The sequence below is a fragment of the Pleurodeles waltl genome, chromosome 12 (genome assembly GCF_031143425.1).
Source record: "Pleurodeles waltl isolate 20211129_DDA chromosome 12, aPleWal1.hap1.20221129, whole genome shotgun sequence".
Taxonomy (NCBI): Eukaryota; Metazoa; Chordata; class Amphibia; order Caudata; family Salamandridae; genus Pleurodeles; species Pleurodeles waltl.
The window spans coordinates 10,556,892-10,581,274 of NC_090451.1; the positions used below are offsets into that span (position 1 = coordinate 10,556,892).

The 24,383-nt window shown below is 46.6% G+C and overlaps 1 protein-coding gene across 1 annotated transcript in view; it reads right to left on the reverse strand.

Moving 5' to 3' along the window:
• The window catches only part of PCSK4 (proprotein convertase subtilisin/kexin type 4), a 2,195,633-nt gene that overhangs the window by 1,165,189 nt on the left and 1,006,061 nt on the right, over positions 1–24,383 (reverse strand). Inside the window, exon 7 of the mRNA XM_069215864.1 lies at positions 3,077–3,249. Within this exon, the coding sequence (XP_069071965.1) occupies positions 3,077–3,249 (173 nt within the window). The remainder of the gene's footprint in view (positions 1–3,076; positions 3,250–24,383) is intronic.

Genomic DNA, 24,383 nt, shown 5'->3' on the forward strand with positions numbered 1-24,383 from the left:
CGTTTTCAGTGGTTTGGTAGCAGTTGTGGTTCTTGCAGAATCCCCTATCACGACTATACTGTCTTTCTGGGGTAGTAGGGTAACTTTACTCCTACCTTTCAGGGTCTTGGGCTGTTTTCTCACAGTCCCAGCAACCCTCTACAACCTCCCATAGGCCTGGGGTCATTCGCATTCATGATTCACATTCCACTTTTGGAGTATATGGTTTGTGTTGCCCCTAGGCCTATGTCTAACTATTGCATCCTATTGTAATTCTACATTGTTTGCACTACTTTTCTTACTGTTACTTACCTGTTTTGGGTTTGTGTACATATAATTTGTGTATATTACTCACCTCCTAAGTGAGGGTATCCTCTGAGATACTTTTGGCATATTGTCACTAAAATAAAGTACCTTTATTTTTAGTAACTCTGAGTATTGTGTTTTTTTATGATATTGTGCTATATGATATGAGTGGTATGGTAGGAGCTTTGCATGTCTCCTAGTTCAGCCTAAGCTGCTTTGCCATAGCTACCTCTAACAGCCTAAGCAGCTAGAAACACCTCTATTAAACTAATAAGGGATAACTGGACCTGGCACAAGGTGTAAGTACCACAAGGTACCCACTATAAGCCAGACCAGCCTCCTACATTGGTGGTGCAGCGGTGGGATAAGTACTTGTAACTGCTTTACCATTTTGCCATTTGGTGCTTTTCATAAGAAAATCATATACCAAATAGTTCAGTATATGTACATTTAACCAAAACAGTTTATTTTTCTATTATAAAACTTACAATTAAGTTTCTGAAAAGTTCTGAAAACTTGTAAAAGTTTTCTAAAAGTTTGAAAATGTTTTTCTCTGTACTTTCAAAAGTTCTAAAACGTTTTCTCTCTCTGTCTTAAACCTTTTTCTATCATGTCTGCAGTAGAGGCTACTTCCAAAGTTGTTCAGGCAACTTATGAAAGTTTAAACTACAAGAGTTTGAGGGATCTCTGCCTGGATAGAGGTTTAAGCATAGGTAAGAATCCAACAAAAGAGTTTCTCTTAAACCTGCTCTTCCAGGATGACCAGAACCAGTCGGGCCCATCTCATGAGAGGGTAGAAAAAGGGGAGGCTTCCCAGTCAGACTCAGAGGAGTCCCTGAAGATGCTGGGGAGGGTTCTTACAAAGTCCTGCCCCCTAGCAGGCCACCTAGTGACACTGGTAGTGTTAGAGGTTCACACATTAGTAGGGCATCTTTCACTCCTAGAGGCCAGGTTACTGGGGTCCAGCCAGTTAGGGACAGGTCTCTCTCTGCCAATTCCCAAATCTCCTCTGTATCCAAACATTCCCAACCCTCCCACCCTGAGGATAACTTAATGGAAAGGGAACTCAGAAAGCTGAGGTTGGAAGAGACCAGAATGAAGCTTAAACAGCAGCAGCTGGCCTTAGACAGGGAATCCCTAGATATAGAGAGGGAAAGAGAGAATGGGGTTAGGTCTCCATAGTGGCAGCAGCAGTATTTCTGATAGCAATCCTGTTAGAGAGCAAGATTTCAGAAACCTGCATAAGATAGTCCCCCCTTACAAGGGTGGGGATGACATTAATAAGTGGTTTGCTGCACTTGAGAGGGCCTATATGGTACAGTTGGTCCCTCAAAGGCAGTGGGCTGCTATCATGTGGCTATCTTTCACTGGAAAGGGTAGGTATAGGCTCCTTACTGTCAGAGAAAGTTATGCCAATAATTACAAAGTTTTGAAGGATGCACTCTTGGATGGATTTGGCTTAACCACTGAACAACACAAGATTAAGTCCAGAGACACCAGAAAAGAGTCCTCTCAAGACTGGACAGACTTTGTAGACTGTTCAGTGAAGGCCTTGGAGGGTTGGTTACATGGCAGTAAAGTTTCTGACTATGAAAGCCTGTATAATCTGATCCTGAGAGAGCATATTCTTAACAATTGTGTGTCTGATTTGTTACACCAGTAGCTGGTAGACTCAGATCTGACCTCTCCCCAAGAATTGGGAAAGAAGGCAGACAAATCAAAATGATTTGATCAGAAGTTTTTCTGAAAAAACCTATAAATAGGTGCAGCTCACGGCTTCAGGGTCCTGTCAAAAGTAGCCGGAAAAAAGAACTGAGGTAACTGCCTCTTGCTGAGCATGATGGGATATGGGAAGACCATCTGCTCTTAAAGGCACAGCTTAATTTTCATTCTGTATAATGGCAGCCTATGGGCTACACTACCCTGCATTCCTTCATCCTTATATTACATTGGAAAAAAGCTTGTGAAAGATTTTTTTCTGTGAAATCTTTAGAATATCCATGCATTTTAATGCATATCTACTTTACCTTACCCTTTTTCAACCAAGTAGGATGAAGAATTTTGGGCTTTGTAGCCTCTCCTTTAGGCTGTGTATTGACATTCTTAAGTGATTTTGCAGGCCTTCCTGAAGAAAGGAGAACATCAGCACTTAAGAAGACAATTTGAGAACAGTGCTCCAGGGTCCCCGCAGGCGGGCGGACCTATTCAGCGCATGACTATACATGGAAATCCCCTACAAGAGAAACCGTTTACTGGGGGGTTACACTGCACACTGTAGGCCAGGGCTGCCATGCTGACTGATTTGGGCTGAGTTGGGATGCAGAGAAACAGCAAGGAGCCAGACGTGCAGTGAGCACTGGGAACAACTGCCTGCATGTCAAGAATGATGTGGGCACTACAATGTAGGGCACAGTGTGAGAAGAGAGGAGAATCTGTAACCAAGGGCTGCAACATGCAGAATGAACAGCACCAGAGAAGCTCCAAGCCATATACCAGTGCACACAGAGAATCAAGGCTCAGTTTGGGACAAAGGAGCAGCAGTGGGCCAGGACACAGAATATATTATACAGGCTACTGGAGACAACACTGTAGATGGAAAGGAGGCAGCACAGAAGACAGGAGACATGATGGATTGGATTACAAGTTGCAACGCTCTTATATGAGTCAAAGTGCTTTATTTCATAGATGCGATTCTATGGCCTTTTCAGAATTTCTTCAAGGCAGATATCAATACCAAAACTTTGAATTTTACCCCTTACGGTTAAGAGGTCTTCTCATATGAACGACTCACATTCACAATGCCCCGGTAAAAAGCCTCCATTGCCAGTACCCCGGGGCCGTCAACCGTTTTGCCGTCATCCTCGGGGCCCCAGCTCGCACTGTAGATGTGGATATGTTGAGGTCTCAGGCTCAAAGACTGAGCCTCTACAATGTCTGTGATCACTCCATCCAACATCCTTACACCTAGGGAAAGAAAGAACAACATTCACAAAATGCACTAGTAAAGAGCTGTCTGCACCTCTGGACGCCAATGAACTCCAGAGAACATGCACCCGTTCCCTCCCCACAAGCCTACTTATACCTTTTACTAGGAAAAATATCACGTACCTCATTTCAGACCCTGAAGTAAAAAAGAAGCCATGCATTTAATCAACAGTGGCCAAAGAAGCCTAACACCACCAGAACACGAACCTGCCAACTAACAATCAAAACTCTAAAGTGATTCACAAAATGCATCTTTGAGCAGATTACTACAGACTTAGGTTGTTTCCTCTGTGCTCTGTGTAATAACATCAGGGCCCAGCTGCAATAAGAAAACAAGTTACTTACCTGTAACTACAGTTATCCAGTATTGGTATCTTTCATAAATTCACATGCTTGAATCATCCCCGTCGTCGAAGTGGGAGACCCACGGTACATAAAATAAAATAATTAACAAATATTTTTTTTTGCCATAGGCTATAATGGGGACAGCAATTGCTCATACAGCCTATCCATGTCCTTTTGTGAAAGGGCCCAAACCTGCCTGCTGTCCAATCAGGCACCAGCACCCTCTAGAACCTTCTCCAGAGAAGCTCCCTTCCTCAGATTTTCCAGCACAAGAGTGAAAAATTATAACCTGAGAGGGAATGCAAGCATCAAAGGGGAGGAGGGTGGGTCGCATGTGAAGTTATGAAAGATACCAATACTGGATAACTGTAGTTACAGGTAAGTAACTCACTTTTTTCTTATCCAGTATTGGATCTTTCATAAATTCACATGCTTGAATCTGAATAGTCAGCAGTATTGTTGATAAACATTATATCCAACGTGGATGGAGGGTGCGAGCATGAAGACCCTCTATCTCCAATATAAATAGTTAACTCATACATTTCTCATCGTGAGCTTCGAAGGAACATAGATACTTCTAAGTACATGTACACATATACTGAAATTCATGTTGTAAATGTCGATATACACACATATATATATATATATATATATATATATATATATATATATATATGTATATACATACATACATATTACATATGGAAGCATAATAGAAATCACGGTTATTTGCATTTCAAGCCATTTGTCTATAACTAAGGAAAGGTCTCACCTTAATGAAAGAGATGGCGTAGAACAGCTTGTCCTACTAGAGAGTCAGTTCTTTGTGATGACTTCAAACAATAGTGCTGCGTAAAGGAGTTAACTCATACATTTCTCATCGTGAGCTTCGAAGGAACATAGATACTTCTAAGTACATGTACACATATACTGAAATTCATGTTGTAAATGTCGATATACACACATATATATATATATATATATATATATATATATATATATATATGTATATACATACATACATATTACATATGGAAGCATAATAGAAATCACGGTTATTTGCATTTCAAGCCATTTGTCTATAACTAAGGAAAGGTCTCACCTTAATGAAAGAGATGGCGTAGAACAGCTTGTCCTACTAGAGAGTCAGTTCTTTGTGATGACTTCAAACAATAGTGCTGCGTAAAGGAGTGCGTAGTTTTCCATGTCGCAGCTTGGCATATTTTATCAAGGGCAATACCTTGAAACAAAGCAGCCGATGTGGAGACTGCTCTCGTGGAGTGGGCTCTCGGGCGCCTAGTCAGCAGTCTTCCTGCCTTGGTGTGACAGAACTGGATTGTTGAGGAAATCCATCGGGCTATAGTGGCCTTGGTTACTCCTGTTCCCTGTCGTCCAAGAGAATAAGATACTAGGAGTTGGTCTGATTTTCTGATTTGTTTGGTACTTTGAAGATAACATTTTAGGCAGTGTTTGATGTCCAAAGAGTGTAGAGTTTTCTCTGCGATCGTAGTAGGGTTTGGAAAAAAGGTTCATAGAATAACGGGTTCATTGAGGTGGAACGAAGATGGCACCTTGGGAATGTATTTGGGATTGGTTCTGAGCATAACGAAGTCTTTAGAGAAAACTAAAAAGGGTTCTTTAGTAGTGAACGGCTGTATATCACTGACTCTCCTGGTAGAGGTGAGAGCGAGCAAGGTTGCCACTTTCCAAGTGATGTACTTGAGTTCCGCCATATGAATGGGCTCGAAAGGAGCTTTCATGAGCTGGGAAAGGACAATATTAAGGTGCCACTCTGGCGGAGGTAACCGCACCGAGGGAAAAGTGCGGAAAAGCCCTTTCATAAACTGTTTGATGACTCTGGATGAGCCGATAGATGGCATCTCAGCCGATCGCCTGTATGAGGCTATAGCTGCTAGGTGAATCTTGACTGATGCATGGCAAAGACCAGCTTTGGAGAGAGAGAGCAGGTAAGAAAGAATTTGCTCAGGGTTAATTTGAAATGGGTGAAAATTGTTCTGAGAGCACCAAACACAAAATCTCTTCCACTTGAGTTTGTACGTCTTGTTTGTGCTCTCTGCTCGTGCCTTAGATAATATAAGTCTACATTCTTGATCGATGTTCATATCGTGAAACTCTCTGTACTCAGGAGCCAAGCATGCAATTGTAGTGAAGTTGGGTCGGTATGTAGGATGAGACCCTGATTCTTCGTTAGAAGATTGTGGTTGCAAGGAAGGCGGACTGGATTGGCCACGGACCAGAGTAGGAGCTCCGTGTACCAGTACTGTCCGGGCCATTTGGGGGCTATAAAAATGATCCTGCAGCATTCGGCCTTCATTTTCCTGAGGAGCCTGGGAATCAGAGGGATGGGGGGAAAAGCGTATGCAAAGATCCCGGACCATCTCATTGTAGGAAAGTACCATCTTGCCTGGCATGTTACCCCCATTTTTCACTGTATATATGTTGTTTTAGTTGTATGTGTCACTGGGACCCTGGTAACCCAGGGCCCCAGTGCTCATAAGTGTGCCTGAATGTGTTACCTGTGTAGTGACTGTAGGAGGCTGGACTGGCTTGTAGTGAGTACCAAGGGGTACTTGCACCTTGCACCAGGCCCAGTTATCCCTTATTAGTGTATAGGGTGTCTAGCAGCTTAGGCTGATAGATAATGGTAGCTTAGCAGAGCAGCTTAGGCTGAACTAGGAGATGTGTGAAGCTACTACAGTACCACTTAGTGTCATATGCACAATATCATAAGAAAACACAATACACAGTTATACTAAAAATAAAGGTACTTTATTTTTATGACAATATGCCAAAGTATCTTAGAGTGTACCCTCAGTGAGAGGATAGGGAATATACACAAGATATATATACACAATAGCAAAAATATGCAGTATAGTCTTAGAAAACAGTGCAAACAATGTATAGTTACAATAGGATGCAATGGGGAAACATAGGGATAGGGGCAACACAAACCATATACTCCAAAAGTGGAATGCGAACCACGAATGGACCCCAAACCTATGTGACCTTGTAGAGGGTCGCTGGGACTATTAGAAAATAGTGAGAGTTAGAAAAATAACCCTCCCCAAGACCCTGAAAAGTGAGTGCAAAGTGCACTAAAGTTCCCCTAAGGACAAAATAGTCGTGTTAGAGGGAAAATGCAAGGAAAACACAAATCAGCAATGCAACAACGATGGATTCCTGACTGAGGGTACCTGTGGAACAAGGGGACCAAGTCCAAAAGTCACAAGCAGCTCGGAGATGGGCAGATGCCCAAGAAATGCCAGCGGTTGGTGCAAAGAAGCTCTTACTAGGCTGAAGAACTGTGAATACTGCAGGAACGACAAGGGCTAGAGACTTCCCCTTTGGAGGATGGATCCCCCACGCCTTGGAGAGTCGTGCAGAAGTGTTTTCCCGCCGGATGGACGCCAACAAGCCTTGCTACACGCAAATCGTGCGTTTGGGGTTTTTGGACGCTGCTGGGGCCCAGGAGGGACCAGAAGGTCGCAAATTGGACCTGCAGAGAGAGGGGACGTCGAGCAAGACAAAGAGCCCTCACTGAAGCAGGTAGCACCCCGAGAAGTGCCAGAAACAGGCACTACGAGGATGTGTGAAACGGTGCTCGCCGAAGTTGCACAAAGGAGTCCCACGTCGCCGGAGACCAACTTAGAAAGTCGTGCAATGCAGGTTAGAGTGCCGTGGACCCAGGCTTGGCTGTGCACGAAGGATTTCCGCCGGAAGTGCACAGGGGCCGGAGAAGCTTGCAAAGTCGCGGTTCCCAGCAATGCAGCCCAGCGAGGTGAGGCAAGGACTTACCTCCACCAAACTTGGGCTGAAGAGTCACTGGACTGTGGGGGTCACTTGGACGGTGTCTCTGGATTCGAGGGACCTCGCTCGTCGTGCTGAGAGGAGACCCAAGGGACCGGTAATGCAGCTTTTTGGTGCCTGCGGTTGCAGGGGGAAGATTCCGTCGACCCACGGGAGATTTCTTCGGAGCTTCTGGTGCAGAGAGGAGGCAGACTACCCCCACAGCATGCACAAGCAGGAAAACAGTCGAGAAGGCGGCAGGATCAGCGTTACAGAGTTGCAGTAGTCGTCTTTGCTACTATGTTGCAGGTTTGCAGGCTTCCAGCGCGGTCAGCGGTCGATTCCTTATCAGAAGGTGAAGAGGGAGATGCAGAGGAACTCGGCTGAGCTCATGCATTCGTTATCTGAAGTTTCCCCAGAGACAGAGACCCTAAATAGCCAGAAAAGAGGGTTTGGCTACCTAGGAGAGAGGAAAGGCTACTAACACCTGAAGGAGCCTATCACAAGGAGTCTCTGACGTCACCTGGTGGCACTGGCCACTCAGAGCAGTCCAGTGGGCCAGCAGCACCTCTGTTTCCAAGATGGCAGAGGTCTGGAGCACACTGGAGGAGCTCTGGACACCTCCCAGGGGAGGTGCAGGTCAGGGGAGTGGTCACTCCCCTTTCCTTTGTCCAGTTTCGCGCCAGAGCAGGGGCTAAGGGGTCCCTGAACCGGTGTAGACTGGCTTATGCAGAATTGGGCACATCTGTGCCCAACAAAGCATTTCCAGAGGCTGGGGGAGGCTACTCCTCCCCTGCCTTCACACCATTTTCCAAAGGGAGAGGGTGTCACACCCTCTCTCAGAGGAAGTTCTTTGTTCTGCCATCCTGGGCCAGGCCTGGCTGGACCCCAGGAGGGCAGCTGCCTGTCTGAGGGGTTGGCAGCAGCAGCAGCTGCAGAGAAACCCCAGGAAGGGCAGTCTGGCAGTACCAGGGTCTGTGCTACAGACCACTGGGATCATGGAATTGTACCAACAATGCCAGGATGGCATAGAGGGGGCAATTCCATGATCATAGACATGTTACATGGCCATATTCGGAGTTACCATGGTGAAGCTACATATAGGTAGTGACCTATATGTAGTGCACGCGTGTAATGGTGTCCCCGCACTCACAAAGTTCAGTGAATTGGCTCTGAACAATGTGGGGGCACCTTGGCTAGTGCCAGGGTGCCCTCACACTAAGTAACTTTGCACCTAACCTTTACCAGGTAAAGGTTAGACATATAGGTGACTTATAAGTTACTTAAGTGCAGTGTAAAATGGCTGTGAAATAACGTGGACGTTATTTCACTCAGGCTGCAGTGGCAGGCCTGTGTAAGAATTGTCAGAGCTCCCTATGGGTGGCAAAAGAAATGCTGCAGCCCATAGGGATCTCCTGGAACCCCAATACCCTGGGTACCTCAGTACCATATACTAGGGAATTATAAGGGTGTTCCAGTAAGCCAATGTAAATTGGTAAAAATGGTCACTAGCCTGTCAGTGACAATTTGGAAAGAAATGAGAGAGCATAACCACTGAGGTTCTGATTAGCAGAGCCTCAGTGAGACAGTTAGTCACTACACAGGTAACACATTCAGGCACACTTATGAGCACTGGGGCCCTGGGTTACCAGGGTCCCAGTGACACATACAACTAAAACAACATATATACAGTGAAAAATGGGGGTAACATGCCAGGCAAGATGGTACTTTCCTACACAACCCCCCCCCAAACGAAGGACAATAAGACTAGCCATTACCTGATGAGTCTTCATTGTCTAAGTGGAAATATCTGGAGAGTCCATCTGCATTGGAGTGGCTACTCTCAGGTCTATGTTCCACTGTATAGTCCATTCCCTGTAGGGATATGGACCACCTCAACAATTTAGGATTTTCACCTTTCATTTGTTTCAGCCAAAGTAGAGGTTTGTGGTCTGTCTGAACAATGAAGTGAGTGCCAAACAGGTATGGCCTCAACTTCTTCAGAGCCCAGACCACAGCAAAGGCCTCCCTCTCAATGGCAGACCAACGGTTTTCTCTAGGGGTCAACCTTCTACTAATAAAAGCAACAGGTTGATCCTGGCCCTCAGAATTAAGTTGTGATAGGACTGCCCCTACTCCTAATTCAGATGCATCAGTTTGGACATAGAATTTTTTAGAGTAACAAGGGCTTTTCAGGACAGGTGCAGAGCACATGGCCTGCTTCAGCTCCTCAAAAGCTTTCTGACAGTTTGCTGTCCATAATACCTTTTTAGGCATTTTCTTGGATGTGAGGTCATTAAGAGGGGCTGCAATGGAGCCATAGTTCTTAATGAACCTCCTGTAATACCCAGTGAGGCCTAGGAAGGCTCTCACCTGAGTCTGAGTGGTAGGGGGAATCCAATCAATAATAGTTTGGATTTTCCCCTGAAGTGGTGCAATCTGTTCCCCACCAACAAGGTGTCCCAGATAAACCACCTTACCCTGCCCTATCTGGCACTTTGAAGCCTTGATAGTGAGGCCTGCCTTTTGCAGGGCCTCCAAAACTTTCCAAAGGTGGACCAGGTGATCATCCCAGCTGGAGCTAAAGACAGCTATATCGTCCAAATATGCTGCACTGAAAGCTTCCAGCCCTTGCAGGACTGTGTTCACCAACCTCTGAAAAGTGGCAGGTGCATTTTTCAAACCAAAAGGCATTACAGTAAACTGGTAATGTCCTCCAATGGTAGAAAATGCAGTCTTAGGTTTAGCATCTTCTGACATTTTGATCTGCCAATACCCTGCAGTCAAATCAAAAGTGCTTAGATACTTGGCAGATGCCAGTGTATCTATTAGCTCATCTGCCCTGGGTATAGGGTGAGCATCAGTTTTGGTTACCAAGTTGAGACCTCTATAGTCTACACAAAACCTCATTTCCTTCTTTCCATCTTTAGAATTGGGTTTTGGTACCAGTACCACAGGAGAAGCCCATGGACTGTCAGAGTGCTCAACCACTCCTAGTTCCAACATCTTCTGAACTTCTTGCTTTATGCAGTCCCTGACATGGTCAGGCTGCCTATAGATCTTACTTTTGACAGGTAAACTGTCTCCAGTATCTATAGTGTGCTCACACCAAGAAGTGGTGCCTGGCACAATGGAGAAGAGTTCTGAAAATTGTCCTAGGAGATTTATGCAATTATCTTTCTGCTCAGCAGTAAGACAATCAGCCAAAACTACACCTTCCACAAGAGCATCTTGTTCTGTGGAAGAGAAGAGATCAGGTAGAGGATCACTGTCTTCTTCCTGTCCCTCATCTGTTGCCATGAGCAGGGTGAGATCAGCCCTGTCATAGTAGGGTTTCAGGCGGTTGACATGGAGCACCCTAAGGGGACTCCTGGCAGTGCCTAAGTCAACCAAGTAGGTGACTTCACCCTTCTTTTCAACAATTGTGTGGGGTCCACTCCATTTATCTTGGAGTGCTCTTGGGGCCACAGGCTCCAAGACCCACACTTTCTGCCCTGGTTGGTACTGAACCAAAACAGCCTTCTGATCATGCCATTGCTTCTGGAGCTCTTGGCTGGCCTGAAGGTTTTTACTGGCCTTTTTCATGTACTCAGCCATCCTTGATCTGAGGCCAAGTACATAATCCAAAATATCCTGCTTAGGAGCTTTTAAAGGTTGTTCCCAACCCTCCTTTACAAGTGTGAGTGGACCCCTAACAGGGTGTCCAAAAAGAAGTTCAAAGGGGCTGAAGCCCACTCCTTTCTGGGGTACCTCCCTGTAGGCAAAAAGGAGGCATGGTAGAAGGATATCCCATCTCCTGCGGAGTTTTTCAGGGAGTCCCATAATCATGCCTTTGAGAGTTTTATTAAATCTCTCCACCAGTCCATTTGTTTGTGGATGATAGGGTGTTGTGAACTTGTAAGTTACACCACACTCCTTCCACATGGCCTTTAAGTATGCAGACATGAAATTGCTTCCTCTGTCTGATACTACTTCCTTTGGGAAGCCCACCCTGGAAAATATTCCCAGGAGGGCCTTTGCCACTGCAGGAGCTGTAGTGGTCCTTAAAGGAATAGCTTCAGGATATCTTGTGGCATGGTCCACTACCACCAAGATAAACCTATTGCCTGAAGCAGTAGGAGGGTCAAGGGGGCCAACTATGTCAACCCCTACCCTTTCAAAGGGAACCCCAACCACAGGCAGTGGGATAAGGGGTGCCTTTGGAGTGCCACCTGTCTTGCCACTGGCTTGACAGGTTTCACAGGACTTACAAAATTCCTTTGTGTCCTCAGACATCCTAGGCCAATGAAACAATGGTACCAATCTGTCCCAAGTTTTCATTTGACCCAGGTGCCCAGCTAAGGGAATGTCATGTGCCAGTGTTAGGAGGAACTTTCTGTACTCCTGAGGAATCACTAATCTCCTGGCAGCTCCAGGTTTAGGATCCCTATGCTCAGTGTACAAGAGGTTGTCCTCCCAGTAAACTCTGTGAGAGTCACTGACATCCCCATTAGCCTGTTTGACAGCTTGCTGTCTGAGACCCTCTAATGTGGGACAGGTTTGCTGTGCCACACTCAGCTCCTCTCTGGCAGGCCCCCCTTCACCCAAAAGCTCAGCAGTGTCTGCTTCCAGCTCCTCTGGTATGGTTCTGCACAGGGAGGGAATTCTTCTTCCTCAGAAGTAGAATCCACTGTAGAGGGAGGGATAGTAGGAAGTGGTTTGCTTCTACTAGCCCTAGCTTTAGGGAGCACTTGGTCCATTGTTCCAGGATCCAAGCTTCCCTGTCCTTTTTGCTTTTTGGCCTGAGCCCTTGTCAAAGCAAAAATATGCCCTGGGATGCCCAGCATTGCTGCATGGGCCTCCAACTCCACATCTGACCAAGCTGATGTCTCCAAATCATTCCCTAATAGACAGTCTACAGGTAAATCTGAAGCTACCACAACTTTCTTTGGACCAGATACCCCCCCCCAGTTGAGATTTACAACAGCCATGGGGTGGCTTTGTGTTATGTTGTGAGCATCGGTTACTTGGTACTGGTGTCCAAGTATGTGTTGTTCAGGGTGCACCAGTTTCTCAATCACCATTGTGACACTGGCACCTGTGTCCCTGTAGGCCTGGACCTCAACACCATTTATTAGGGTTAGTTGCTTGTACTTCTCCAAGTTATGGGGGCAAGCAACCAAAGTGGCTAAGTCAATAGCCCCTTCAGAGACTAAAGTAGCCTCTGTGGTCTCCCTAATCAGACCAACCCCAACTAAATTACCAAAAGTGAGCCCAGCTACTCCCTTGGATTGGCTATTAGTAGGTTTGCTCCCACCACCACTGCTATTAGTATGGACACTAGGTGTAGCAGTAGGGGTTGTAGTGGTAGGAGCTGTGGTGCCTTTCTTTGGACAACTGGGATCTGTTGTCCAATGGCCTTTTATCTTACATAAATAGCACCATGGTTTCTTTTCCTTGTTCTGATTAAAGGAGGATTTGGGCCCACCACCCCCACCAGAGTGTTTTTGTGGGCCTGATGAAGACTCATTTTTAGATTTGTCCCCACCCTTGTCAGAAGACTTACCATCCTTCTTTTTGTTGCCATCTTTGTCACCCCCTGTATGAACTTTTCTGTTCACTCTTGTTCTGACCCATTTGTCTGCCTTCTTTCCCAATTCTTGGGGAGAGGTCAGATCAGAGTCCACCAAGTACTGGTGCAACAAATCAGACACACAATTATTAAGAATATGCTCTCTCAGGATCAAGTTATACAGGCTGTCATAATCAGTAACTTTACTGCCATGTAACCACCCCTCCAAGGCCTTCACTGCCTGGTCAATGAAATCAACCCAGTCTTGTGAAGACTCCTTTTTGGTATCTCTGAACTTTATCCTGTACTGTTCAGTGGTTAAGCCATAACCATCCAGGAGTGCATTCTTAAGAACTTGGAAATTGTTAGCATCATTTTCTTTTACAGTAAGGAGCCTATCCCTACCTTTTCCAGTAAATGATAGCCATAAGATAGCAGCCCACTGCTTTTGAGGGACATCCTGTACAGCACAGGCCCTCTCAAGTGCAGCAAACCACTTGTTAATGTCATCCCCCTCCTTGTAAGGGGGAACTATCTTATGCAGATTCCTGGAATCATGCTCTTTTGCAGGATGACTATGGGGAATACTGCTGCTGCCACCATGGGTATCTAAACCCATCTTCTGTCTTTCCCTCTCTATTTCTAAAGACTGTCTATCCAAATCCAGCTGTTGCTTCTTGAGCTTCAGTCTGGTTTGTTCCACTCTCAATCTATTGAGCTCCCTTTCTAACAATCTGTCATCAGGGTGGGTGGGAGGGACATTTCTAGATACAGAGGTATGATGGGAATGAACAGAAGGAGACCTGTCCCTTACAGAGGGCACCCTAACAGCTTGGCTACCAGCATAATGTGAGAGCACATCATCAGTATGATGTGATTCAACCTCTGTACCAACTATGCTAGACTGTCTAGTAATGGGCAGGCTGAGAAGTTTCTTTCCTGAACCTTTTCCTGGGGGAGTCCCTGGATCAGATTGAGAACCATTAGCTACTTTTTCTACAGATTGGGCACTTATGGCCTTATCCTGTACTCTAAGCATATTAATTAACAGTTCTAAGGAAGGATTCTTCCCTACACTCAAACCTCTCTCTATGCAGAGACTCCTTGCTCCTTTCCAGCTAAGGTGATCATATGCAAGTTTGGACAGTTCAACTTTTTGGCCTGTGCCAGACATTTTTAGAGAGAGTTAAAGTGATAGACAAAGAGAAAAAAGTTTTCAGAACTTTTTAGAAAGACAGAAAAAACTTTTTAAACTTTTAAGAACTTTTTGAAAGTTTAGAAGTACTTTTCAGCACTTAGAAAAGAGTGAAAAGAGGAAATGCAAAACTTTTTGGCTATGTGTATATACACTGACCTTGTTTTGTATATTTTTCTCTTATGAAAAGTACAATGACAAGAGTGGTAAGTAGTCTCAAAGCACTTATCCCACCGCTGCACAACCAATGTAGGAGGCTGGACTGGCTTGTAGTGAGTACCAAGGGGTACTTGCACCTTGCACCAGGCCCAGTTATCCCTTATTAGTGTATAGGGTGTCTAGCAGCTTAGGCTGATAGATAATGGTAGCTTAGCAGAGCAGCTTAGGCTGAACTAGGAGACGTGTGAAGCTACTACAGTACCACTTAGTGTCATATGCACAATATCATAAGAAAACACAATACACAGTTATACTAAAAATAAAGGTACTTTATTTTTATGACAATATGCCAAAGTATCTTAGAGGGTACCCTCAGTGAGAGGATAGGGAATATACACAAGATATATATACACAATAGCAAAAATATGCAGTATAGTCTTAGAAAACAGTGCAAACAATGTATAGTTACAATAGGATGCAATGGGGAAACATAGGGATAGGGGCAACACAAACCATATACTCCAAAAGTGGAATGCGAACCACGAATGGACCCCAAACCTATGTGACCTTGTAGAGGGTCGCTGGGACTATTAGAAAATAGTGAGAGTTAGAAAAATAACCCTCCCCAAGACCCTGAAAAGTGAGTGCAAAGTGCACTAAAGTTCCCCTAAGGACAAAATAGTCGTGTTAGAGGGAAAATGCAAGGAAAACACAAATCAGCAATGCAACAACGATGGATTCCTGACTGAGGGTACCTGTGGAACAAGGGGACCAAGTCCAAAAGTCACAAGCAGCTCGGAGATGGGCAGATGCCCAAGAAATGCCAGCGGTTGGTGCAAAGAAGCTCTTACTAGGCTGAAGAACTGTGAATACTGCAGGAACGACAAGGGCTAGAGACTTCCCCTTTGGAGGATGGATCCCCCACGCCTTGGAGAGTCGTGCAGAAGTGTTTTCCCGCCGGATGGACGCCAACAAGCCTTGCTACACGCAAATCGTGCGTTTGGCGTTTTTGGACGCTGCTGGGGCCCAGGAGGGACCAGAAGGTCGCAAATTGGACCTGCAGAGAGAGGGGACGTCGAGCAAGACAAAGAGCCCTCACTGAAGCAGGTAGCACCCCGAGAAGTGCCAGAAACAGGCACTACGAGGATGCGTGAAACGGTGCTCGCCGAAGTTGCACAAAGGAGTCCCACGTCGCCGGAGACCAACTTAGAAAGTCGTGCAATGCAGGTTAGAGTGCCGTGGACCCAGGCTTGGCTGTGCACGAAGGATTTCCGCCGGAAGTGCACAGGGGCCGGAGAAGCTTGCAAAGTCGCGGTTCCCAGCAATGCAGCCCAGCGAGGTGAGGCAAGGACTTACCTCCACCAAACTTGGGCTGAAGAGTCACTGGACTGTGGGGGTAACTTGGACGGTGTCGCTGGATTCGAGGGACCTCGCTCGTCGTGCTGAGAGGAGACCCAAGGGACCGGTAATGCAGATTTTTGGTGCCTGCGGTTGCAGGGGGAAGATTCCGTCGACCCACGGGAGATTTCTTCGGAGCTTCTGGTGCAGAGAGGAGGCAGACTACCCCCACAGCATGCACAAGCAGGAAAACAGTCGAGAAGGCGGCAGGATCAGCGTTACAGAGTTGCAGTAGTCGTCTTTGCTACTATGTTGCAGGTTTGCAGGCTTCCAGCGCGGTCAGCGGTCGATTCCTTATCAGAAGGTGAAGAGGGAGATGCAGAGGAACTCGGCTGAGCTCATGCATTCGTTATCTGAAGTTTCCCCAGAGACAGAGACCCTAAATAGCCAGAAAAGAGGGTTTGGCTACCTAGGAGAGAGGAAAGGCTACTAACACCTGAAGGAGCCTATCACAAGGAGTCTCTGACGTCACCTGGTGGTACTGGCCACTCAGAGCAGTCCAGTGTGCCAGCAGCACCTCTGTTTCCAAGATGGCAGAGGTCTGGAGCACACTGGAGGAGCTCTGGACACCTCCCAGGGGAGGTGCAGGTCAGGGGAGTGGTCACTCCCCTTTCCTTTGTCCAGTTTCGTGCCAGAGCAGGGGCTAAGGGGTCCCTGAACCGGTGTAGACTGGCTTATGCAGAATTGGGCACATCTGTGCCCAACAAAGCATTTCCAGAGGCTGGGGGAGGCTACTCCTCCCCTGCCTTCACACCATTTTCCAAAGGGAGAGGGTGTCACACCCTCTCTCAGAGGAAGTTCTTTGTTCTGCCATCCTGGGCCAGGCCTGGCTGGACCCCAGGAGGGCAGCTGCCTGTCTGAGGGGTTGGCAGCAGCAGCAGCTGCAGAGAAACCCCAGGAAGGGCAGTCTGGCAGTACCAGGGTCTGTGCTACAGACCACTGGGATCATGGAATTGTACCAACAATGCCAGGATGGCATAGAGGGGGCAATTCCATGATCATAGACATGTTACATGGCCATATTCGGAGTTACCATGGTGAAGCTACATATAGGTAGTGACCTATATGTAGTGCACGCGTGTAATGGTGTCCCCGCACTCACAAAGTTCAGTGAATTGGCTCTGAACAATGTGGGGGCACCTTGGCTAGTGCCAGGGTGCCCTCACACTAAGTAACTTTGCACCTAACCTTTACCAGGTAAAGGTTAGACATATAGGTGACTTATAAGTTACTTAAGTGCAGTGTAAAATGGCTGTGAAATAACGTGGACGTTATTTCACTCAGGCTGCAGTGGCAGGCCTGTGTAAGAATTGTCAGAGCTCCCTATGGGTGGCAAAAGAAATGCTGCAGCCCATAGGGATCTCCTGGAACCCCAATACCCTGGGTACCTCAGTACCATATACTAGGGAATTATAAGGGTGTTCCAGTAAGCCAATGTAAATTGGTAAAAATGGTCACTAGCCTGTTAGTGACAATTTGGAAAGAAATGAGAGAGCATAACCACTGAGGTTCTGATTAGCAGAGCCTCAGTGAGACAGTTAGTCACTACACAGGTAACACATTCAGGCACACTTATGAGCACTGGGGCCCTGGGTTACCAGGGTCCCAGTGACACATACAACTAAAACAACATATATACAGTGAAAAATGGGGGTAACATGCCAGGCAAGATGGTACTTTCCTACAGTGACTAACTGTCTCACTGAGGCTCTGCTAATCAGAACCTCAGTGGTTATGCTCTCTCATTTCTTTCCAAATTGTCACTAACAGGCTAGTGACCATTTTTACCAATTTACATTGGCTTACTGGAACACCCTTATAATTCCCTAGTATATGGTACTGAGGTACCCAGGGTATTGGGGTTCCAGGAGATCCCTATGGGCTGCAGCATTTCTTTTGCCACCCATAGGGAGCTCTGACAATTCTTACACAGGCCTGCCACTGCAGCCTGAGTGAAATAACGTCCACGTTATTTCACAGCCATTTTACACTGCACTTAAGTAACTTATAAGTCACCTATATGTCTAACCTTTACCTGGTAAAGGTTAGGTGCAAAGTTACTTAGTGTGAGGGCACCCTGGCACTAGCCAAGGTGCCCCCACATTGTTCAGAGCCAATTCCCTGAACTTTGTGAGTGCGGGGACACCATTACACGCGTGCACTACATATAGGTCACTACCTATATGTAGCTTCACCATGGTAACTCTGAATATGGCCATGTAACATGTCTACGATCATGGAATTGCCCCCTCTATACCATCCTGGCATAGTTGGCACAATCCCATGATCCCAGTGGTCTGTAGCACAGACCCTGGTACTGCCAAACTGCCCTTCCTGGGGTTTCACTGCAGCTGCTGCTGCTGCCAACCCCTCAGACAGGCAGCTGCCCTCCTGGGGTCCAGCCAGGCCTGGCCCAGGATGGCAGAACAAAGAACTTCCTCTGAGAGAGGGTGTGACACCCTCTCCCTTTGGAAAATGGTGTGAAGGCAGGGGAGGAGTAGCCTCCCCCAGCCTCTGGAAATGCTTTGTTGGGCACAGATGTGCCCAATTCTGCATAAGCCAGTCTACACCGGTTCAGGGACCCCTTAGCCCCTGCTCTGGCGCGAAACTGGACAAAGGAAAGGGGAGTGACCACTCCCCTGACCTGCACCTCCCCTGGGAGGTGTCCAGAGCTCCTCCAGTGTGCTCCAGACCTCTGCCATCTTGGAAACAGAGGTGCTGCTGGCACACTGGACTGCTCTGAGTGGTCAGTGCCACCAGGTGATGTCAGAGACTCCTTGTGATAGGCTCCTTCAGGTGTTAGTAGCCTTTCCTCTCTCCTAGGTAGCCAAACCCTCTTTTCTGGCTATTTAGGGTCTCTGTCTCTGGGGAAATTTTAGATAACGAATGCATGAGCTCAGACGAGTTCCTCTGCATCTCCCTCTTCACCTTCTGATAAGGAAACGACCGCTGACCGCGCTGGAAGCCTGCAAACCTGCAACATAGTAGCAAAGACGACTACTGCAACTCTGTAACGCTGATCCTGCCGCCTTCTCGACTGTTTTCCTGCTTGTGCATGCTGTGGGGGTAGCCTGCCTCCTCTCTGCACCAGAAGCTCCGAAGAAATCTCCCGTGGGTCGACGGAATCTTCCCCCTGCAACCGCAGGCACCAAAAAGCTGCATTACCGGTCCCTTGGGTCTCCTCTCAGCACGACGAGCGAGGTCCCTCGAATCCAGCGACGCTGTCCAAGTGACCCCCACAGTCCAGTGACTCTTCAGCCCAAGTTTGGTGGAGGTAAGTCCTTGCCTCACCTCGCTGGGCTGCATTGCTGGGAACCGCGACTTTGCAGCTACTCCGGCCCCTGTGCACTTCCGGCAGAAATCCTTTGTGCACAGCCAAGCCTGGGTCCACGGCACTCTAACCTGCATTGCACGACTTTCTAAGTTGGTCTCCGGCGACGGGGGACTCCTTTGTGCAACTTCGGCGAGCACCGTTTCACGCATCCTCGTAGTGCCTGTTTCTGGCACTTCTCCGGGTGCTACCTGCTTCAGTGAGGGCTCTTTGTCTTGCTCGACGTCCCCTCCCTCTGCAGGTCCAATTTGCGACCTCCTGGTCCCTCCTGGGCCCCAGCAGCGTCCAAAAACGCCAAACGCACGATTTGCGTGTAGCAAGACTTGTTGGCATCCTTCCGGCGGGAAAATACTTCTGCACGACTCTCCAAGGCGAGAGGGATCCGTCCACCAAAGGGGAAGTCTCTAGCCCTTTTCGTTCCTTCAGAAACCTCAGCTTCTTCTGTCCAGTCGAAGCTTCTTTGCACCCGCAGCTGGCATTTCCTGGGCATCTGCCCATCTACGACTTGCTTGTGACTTTTGGACTTGGTCCCCTTGTTCCACAGGTACCCTAGATTGGAAATCCACAGTTGTTGCATTGCTGGTTTGTGTCTTTCCTGCATTATTCCTCTAACACGACTATTTTGTCCTTAGGGGAACTTTAGTGCACTTTGCACTCACTTTTCAGGGTCTTGGGGAGGGTTATTTTTCTAACTCTCACTATTTTCTAATAGTCCCAGCGACCCTCTACAAGGTCACATAGGTTTGGGGTCCATTCGTGGTTCGCATTCCACTTCTGGAGTATATGGTTTGTGTTGCCCCTATCCCTATGTTTCCCCATTGCATCCTATTGTAACTATACATTGTTTGCACTGTTTTCTAAGACTATACTGCATATTTTTGCTATTGTGTATATATATCTTGTGTATATTTCCTATCCTCTCACTGAGGGTACACTCTAAGATACTTTGGCATATTGTCATAAAAATAAAGTACCTTTATTTTTAGTATAACTGTGTATTGTGTTTTCTTATGATATTGTGCATATGACACTAAGTGGTACTGTAGTAGCTTCACACGTCTCCTAGTTCAGCCTAAGCTGCTCAGCTAAGCTACCATTATCTATCAGCCTAAGCTGCTAGACACCCTATACACTAATAAGGGATAACTGGGCCAGGTGCAAGGTGCAAGTACCCCTTGGTACTCACTACAAGCCAGTCCAGCCTCCTACATTGGTTGTGCAGTGGTGGGATAAGTGCTTGAGACTACTTACCACTCTTGTCATTGTACTTTTCATAAGAGAAAAATATACAAAACAAGGTCAGTGTATATACACATAGCCAAAAAGTTTTGCATTTCCTCTTTTCACTCTTTTCTAAGTGCTGAAAAGTACTCCTAAACTTTCAAAAAGTTCTTAAAAGTTTAAAAAGTTTTTTTTTCTGTCTTTCCAAAAAGTTCTGAAAACTTTTGTCTCTTTCTCTATCACTTTAACTCTCTCTAAAAAATGTCTGGCACAGGCCAAAGTGTTGATCTGTCCAAACTTGCATATGACAACCTTAGCTGGAAGAGAGCAAGGAGTCTCTGTATAGAGAGAAGTTTGATTGTAGGGAAGAATCCTGCCTTGGAACTGTTAATTAACATGCTTAGAGAACAGGATAAGGCCAGAGGTGGCCCATTTGTTGAAAAAGTACCTAATAGTTCCCAATCTGATTCAGGGACTCCCCCAGGAAAAGATTCAGGAAAGAAACTTTCTAGCCTGCCCATTACTAGACAATCTAGCATAGATGGTAATGATGATGAGCCACACCAAACAAATAGTGTTGTCTCACATCATAGCAAAAGCATTTATTCTCACCATACTGGTAGTAATGTTTCTGTAAACCAAGCTGTTAAGTTGGCTTCTGTAAGGGACAGGTCTCCTTCTGTTCATTCCCATCATAGCTCTGTTTCTAGAAATGTCCCTCCCACCAACCCTGATGACAGAATGTTAGAGAGGGAACTCAATAAGTTGAGGGTGGAACAAACCAGACTGAAGCTTAAAAAGCAACAGCTGGATTTGGATAGACAGTCTTTTGAATTAGAGAAGGAAAGACAGAAGTTGGGTTTAGATACCCATGGTGGCAGCAGCAGTATTCCCCACAGTCATCCTGCAAAAGAGCATGATTCCAGGAATCTGCACAAGATAGTTCCCCCTTATAAGGAGGGGGATGACATTAACAAGTGGTTTGCTGCACTTGAGAGGGCCTGTGTTGTACAGGATGTCCCTCAAAGGCAGTGGGCTGCTATCCTATGGCTATCATTTAGTGGAAAAGGTAGGGATAGGCTCCTTACAGTGAAAGAAAATGATGCCAATAATTTCCAAGTTCTTAAGAATGCACTCCTGGATGGTTATGGCTTAACCACTGAACAGTACAGGATAAAGTTCAGAGAGACCAAAAAGGAGTCCTCACAAGACTGGGTTGATTTCATTGACCATTCAGTGAAGGCCTTGGAGGGGTGGTTACATGGCAGTAAAGTTACTGATTATGACAGCCTGTATAACTTAATCCTGAGAGAGCATATTCTTAATAATTGTGTGTCTGATTTGTTGCACCAGTACTTGGTAGACTCTGATCTGACCTCTCCCCAAGAATTGGGAAAGAAGGCAGACAAATGGGTCAGAACAAGAGTGAACAGAAAAGTTCATACAGGGGGTGACAAAGATGGCAACAAAAAGAAGGATGGTAAGTCTTCTGACAAGGGTGGGGACAAATCTAAAAATGAGTCTTCATCAGGCCCACAAAAACACTCTGGTGGGGGTGGTGGGTCCAAATCCTCCTTTAATCAGAACAAGGAAAAGAAACCATGGTGCTATTTATGTAAAATAAAAGGCCATTGGACAACAGATCCCAGTTGTCCAAAGAAAGGCACCACAGCTCCTACCACTACAACCCCTACTGCTACACCTAGTGTCCCTACTAATAGCAGTGGTGGTGGGAGCAAACCTACTAATAGCCAATCCAAGGGAGTAGCTGGGCTCACTTTTGGTAATTTAGTTGGGGTTGGTCTGATTAGGGAGACCACAGAGGCTACTTTAGTCTCTGAAGGGGCTATTGATTTAGCCACTTTGGTTGCTTGCCCCCATAACTTGGAGAAGTACAAGCAACTAACCCTAATAAATGGTGTTGAGGTCCAGGCCTACAGGGACACAGGTGCCAGTGTCACAATGGTGATTGAGAAACTGGTGCACCCTGAACAACACATACTTGGACACCAGTACCAAGTAACCGATGCTCACAACATAACACAAAGCCACCCCATGGCTGTTGTAAATCTCAACTGGGGGGGGGTAACTGGTCCAAAGAAAGTTGTGGTAGCTTCAGATTTACCTGTAGACTGTCTATTAGGGAATGATTTGGAGACATCAGCTTGGTCAGATATGGAGTTGGAGGCCCATGCAGCAATGCTGGGCATCCCAGGGCATATTTTTGCTTTGACAAGGGCTCAGGCCAAAAAGCAAAAAGGACAGGGAAGCTCGGATCCTGGAACAATGGACCAAGTGCTCCCTAAAGCTAGGGCTAGTAGAAGCAAACCACTTCCTACTATCCCTCCCTCTACAGTGGATTCTACTTCTGAGGAAGAAGAATTCCCTCCCTGTGCAGAACCTACACCAGAGGAGCTGGAAGCAGACACTGCTGAGCTTTTGGGTGAAGGGGGGCCTGCCAGAGAGGAGCTGAGTGTGGCACAGCAAACCTGTCCCACATTAGAGGGTCTCAGACAGCAAGCTGTCAAACAGGCTAATGGGGATGTCAGTGACTCTCACAGAGTTTACTGGGAGGACAACCTCTTGTACACTGAGCATAGGGATCCTAAACCTGGAGCTGCCAGGAGATTAGTGATTCCTCAGGAGTACAGAAAGTTCCTCCTAACACTGGCACATGACATTCCCCTAGCTGGGCACCTGGGTCAAATGAAAACTTGGGACAGATTGGTTCCATTGTTTCATTGGCCTAGGATGTCTGAGGACACAAAAGAATTTTGCAAGTCCTGTGAAACCTGTCAAGCCAGTGGCAAGACAGGTAGCACCCCAAAGGCACCCCTTATCCCACTGCCTGTGGTTGGGGTTCCCTTTGAAAGGGTAGGGGTTGACATAGTTGGCCCCCTTGACCCTCCTACTGCTTCAGGCAATAGGTTTATCTTGGTGGTAGTGGACCATGCCACAAGATATCCTGAAGCAATTCCTTTAAGGACCACTACAGCTCCTGCAGTGGCAAAGGCCCTCCTGGGAATATTTTCCAGGGTGGGCTTCCCAAAGGAAGTAGTATCAGACAGAGGAAGCAATTTCATGTCTGCATACTTAAAGGCCATGTGGAAGGAGTGTGGTGTAACTTACAAGTTCACAACACCCTATCATCCACAAACAAATGGACTGGTGGAGAGATTTAATAAAACTCTCAAAGGCATGATTATGGGACTCCCTGAAAAACTCCGCAGGAGATGGGATATCCTTCTACCATGCCTCCTTTTTGCCTACAGGGAGGTACCCCAGAAAGGAGTGGGCTTCAGCCCCTTTGAACTTCTTTTTGGACACCCTGTTAGGGGTCCACTCACACTTGTAAAGGAGGGTTGGGAACAACCTTTAAAAGCTCCTAAGCAGGATATTGTGGATTATGTACTTGGCCTCAGATCAAGGATGGCTGAGTACATGAAAAAGGCCAGTAAAAACCTCTAGGCCAGCCAAGAGCTCCAGAAGCAATGGCATGATCAGAAGGCTGTTTTGGTTCAGTACCAACCAGGGCAGAAAGTGTGGGTCTTGGAGCCTGTGGCCCCAAGAGCACTCCAAGATAAATGGAGTGGACCCCACACAATTGTTGAAAAGAAGGGTGAAGTCACCTACTTGGTTGACTTAGGCACTGCCAGGAGTCCCCTTAGGGTGCTACATGTCAACCGCCTGAAACCCTACTATGACAGGGCTGATCTCACCCTGCTCATGGCAACAGATGAGGGACAGGAAGAAGACAGTGATCCTCTACCTGATCTCTTCTCTTCCACAGATCAAGATGCTCTTGTGGAAGGTGTAGTTTTGGCAGATTGTCTTACTGCTGAGCAGAAAGACAATTGCATAAATCTCCTAGGACAATTTTCAGAACTCTTCTCTACTGTGCCAGGCACCACCTCTTGCTGTGAGCACACTATAGATACTGGAGACAGTTTACCTGTCAAAAGTAAGATCTATAGGCAGCCTGACCATGTCAGGGACTGCATAAAGCAAGAAGTTCAGAAAATGTTGGAACTAGGAGTGGTTGAGCACTCTGACAGTCCATGGGCTTCTCCTGTGGTACTGGTACCAAAACCCAATTCTAAAGATGG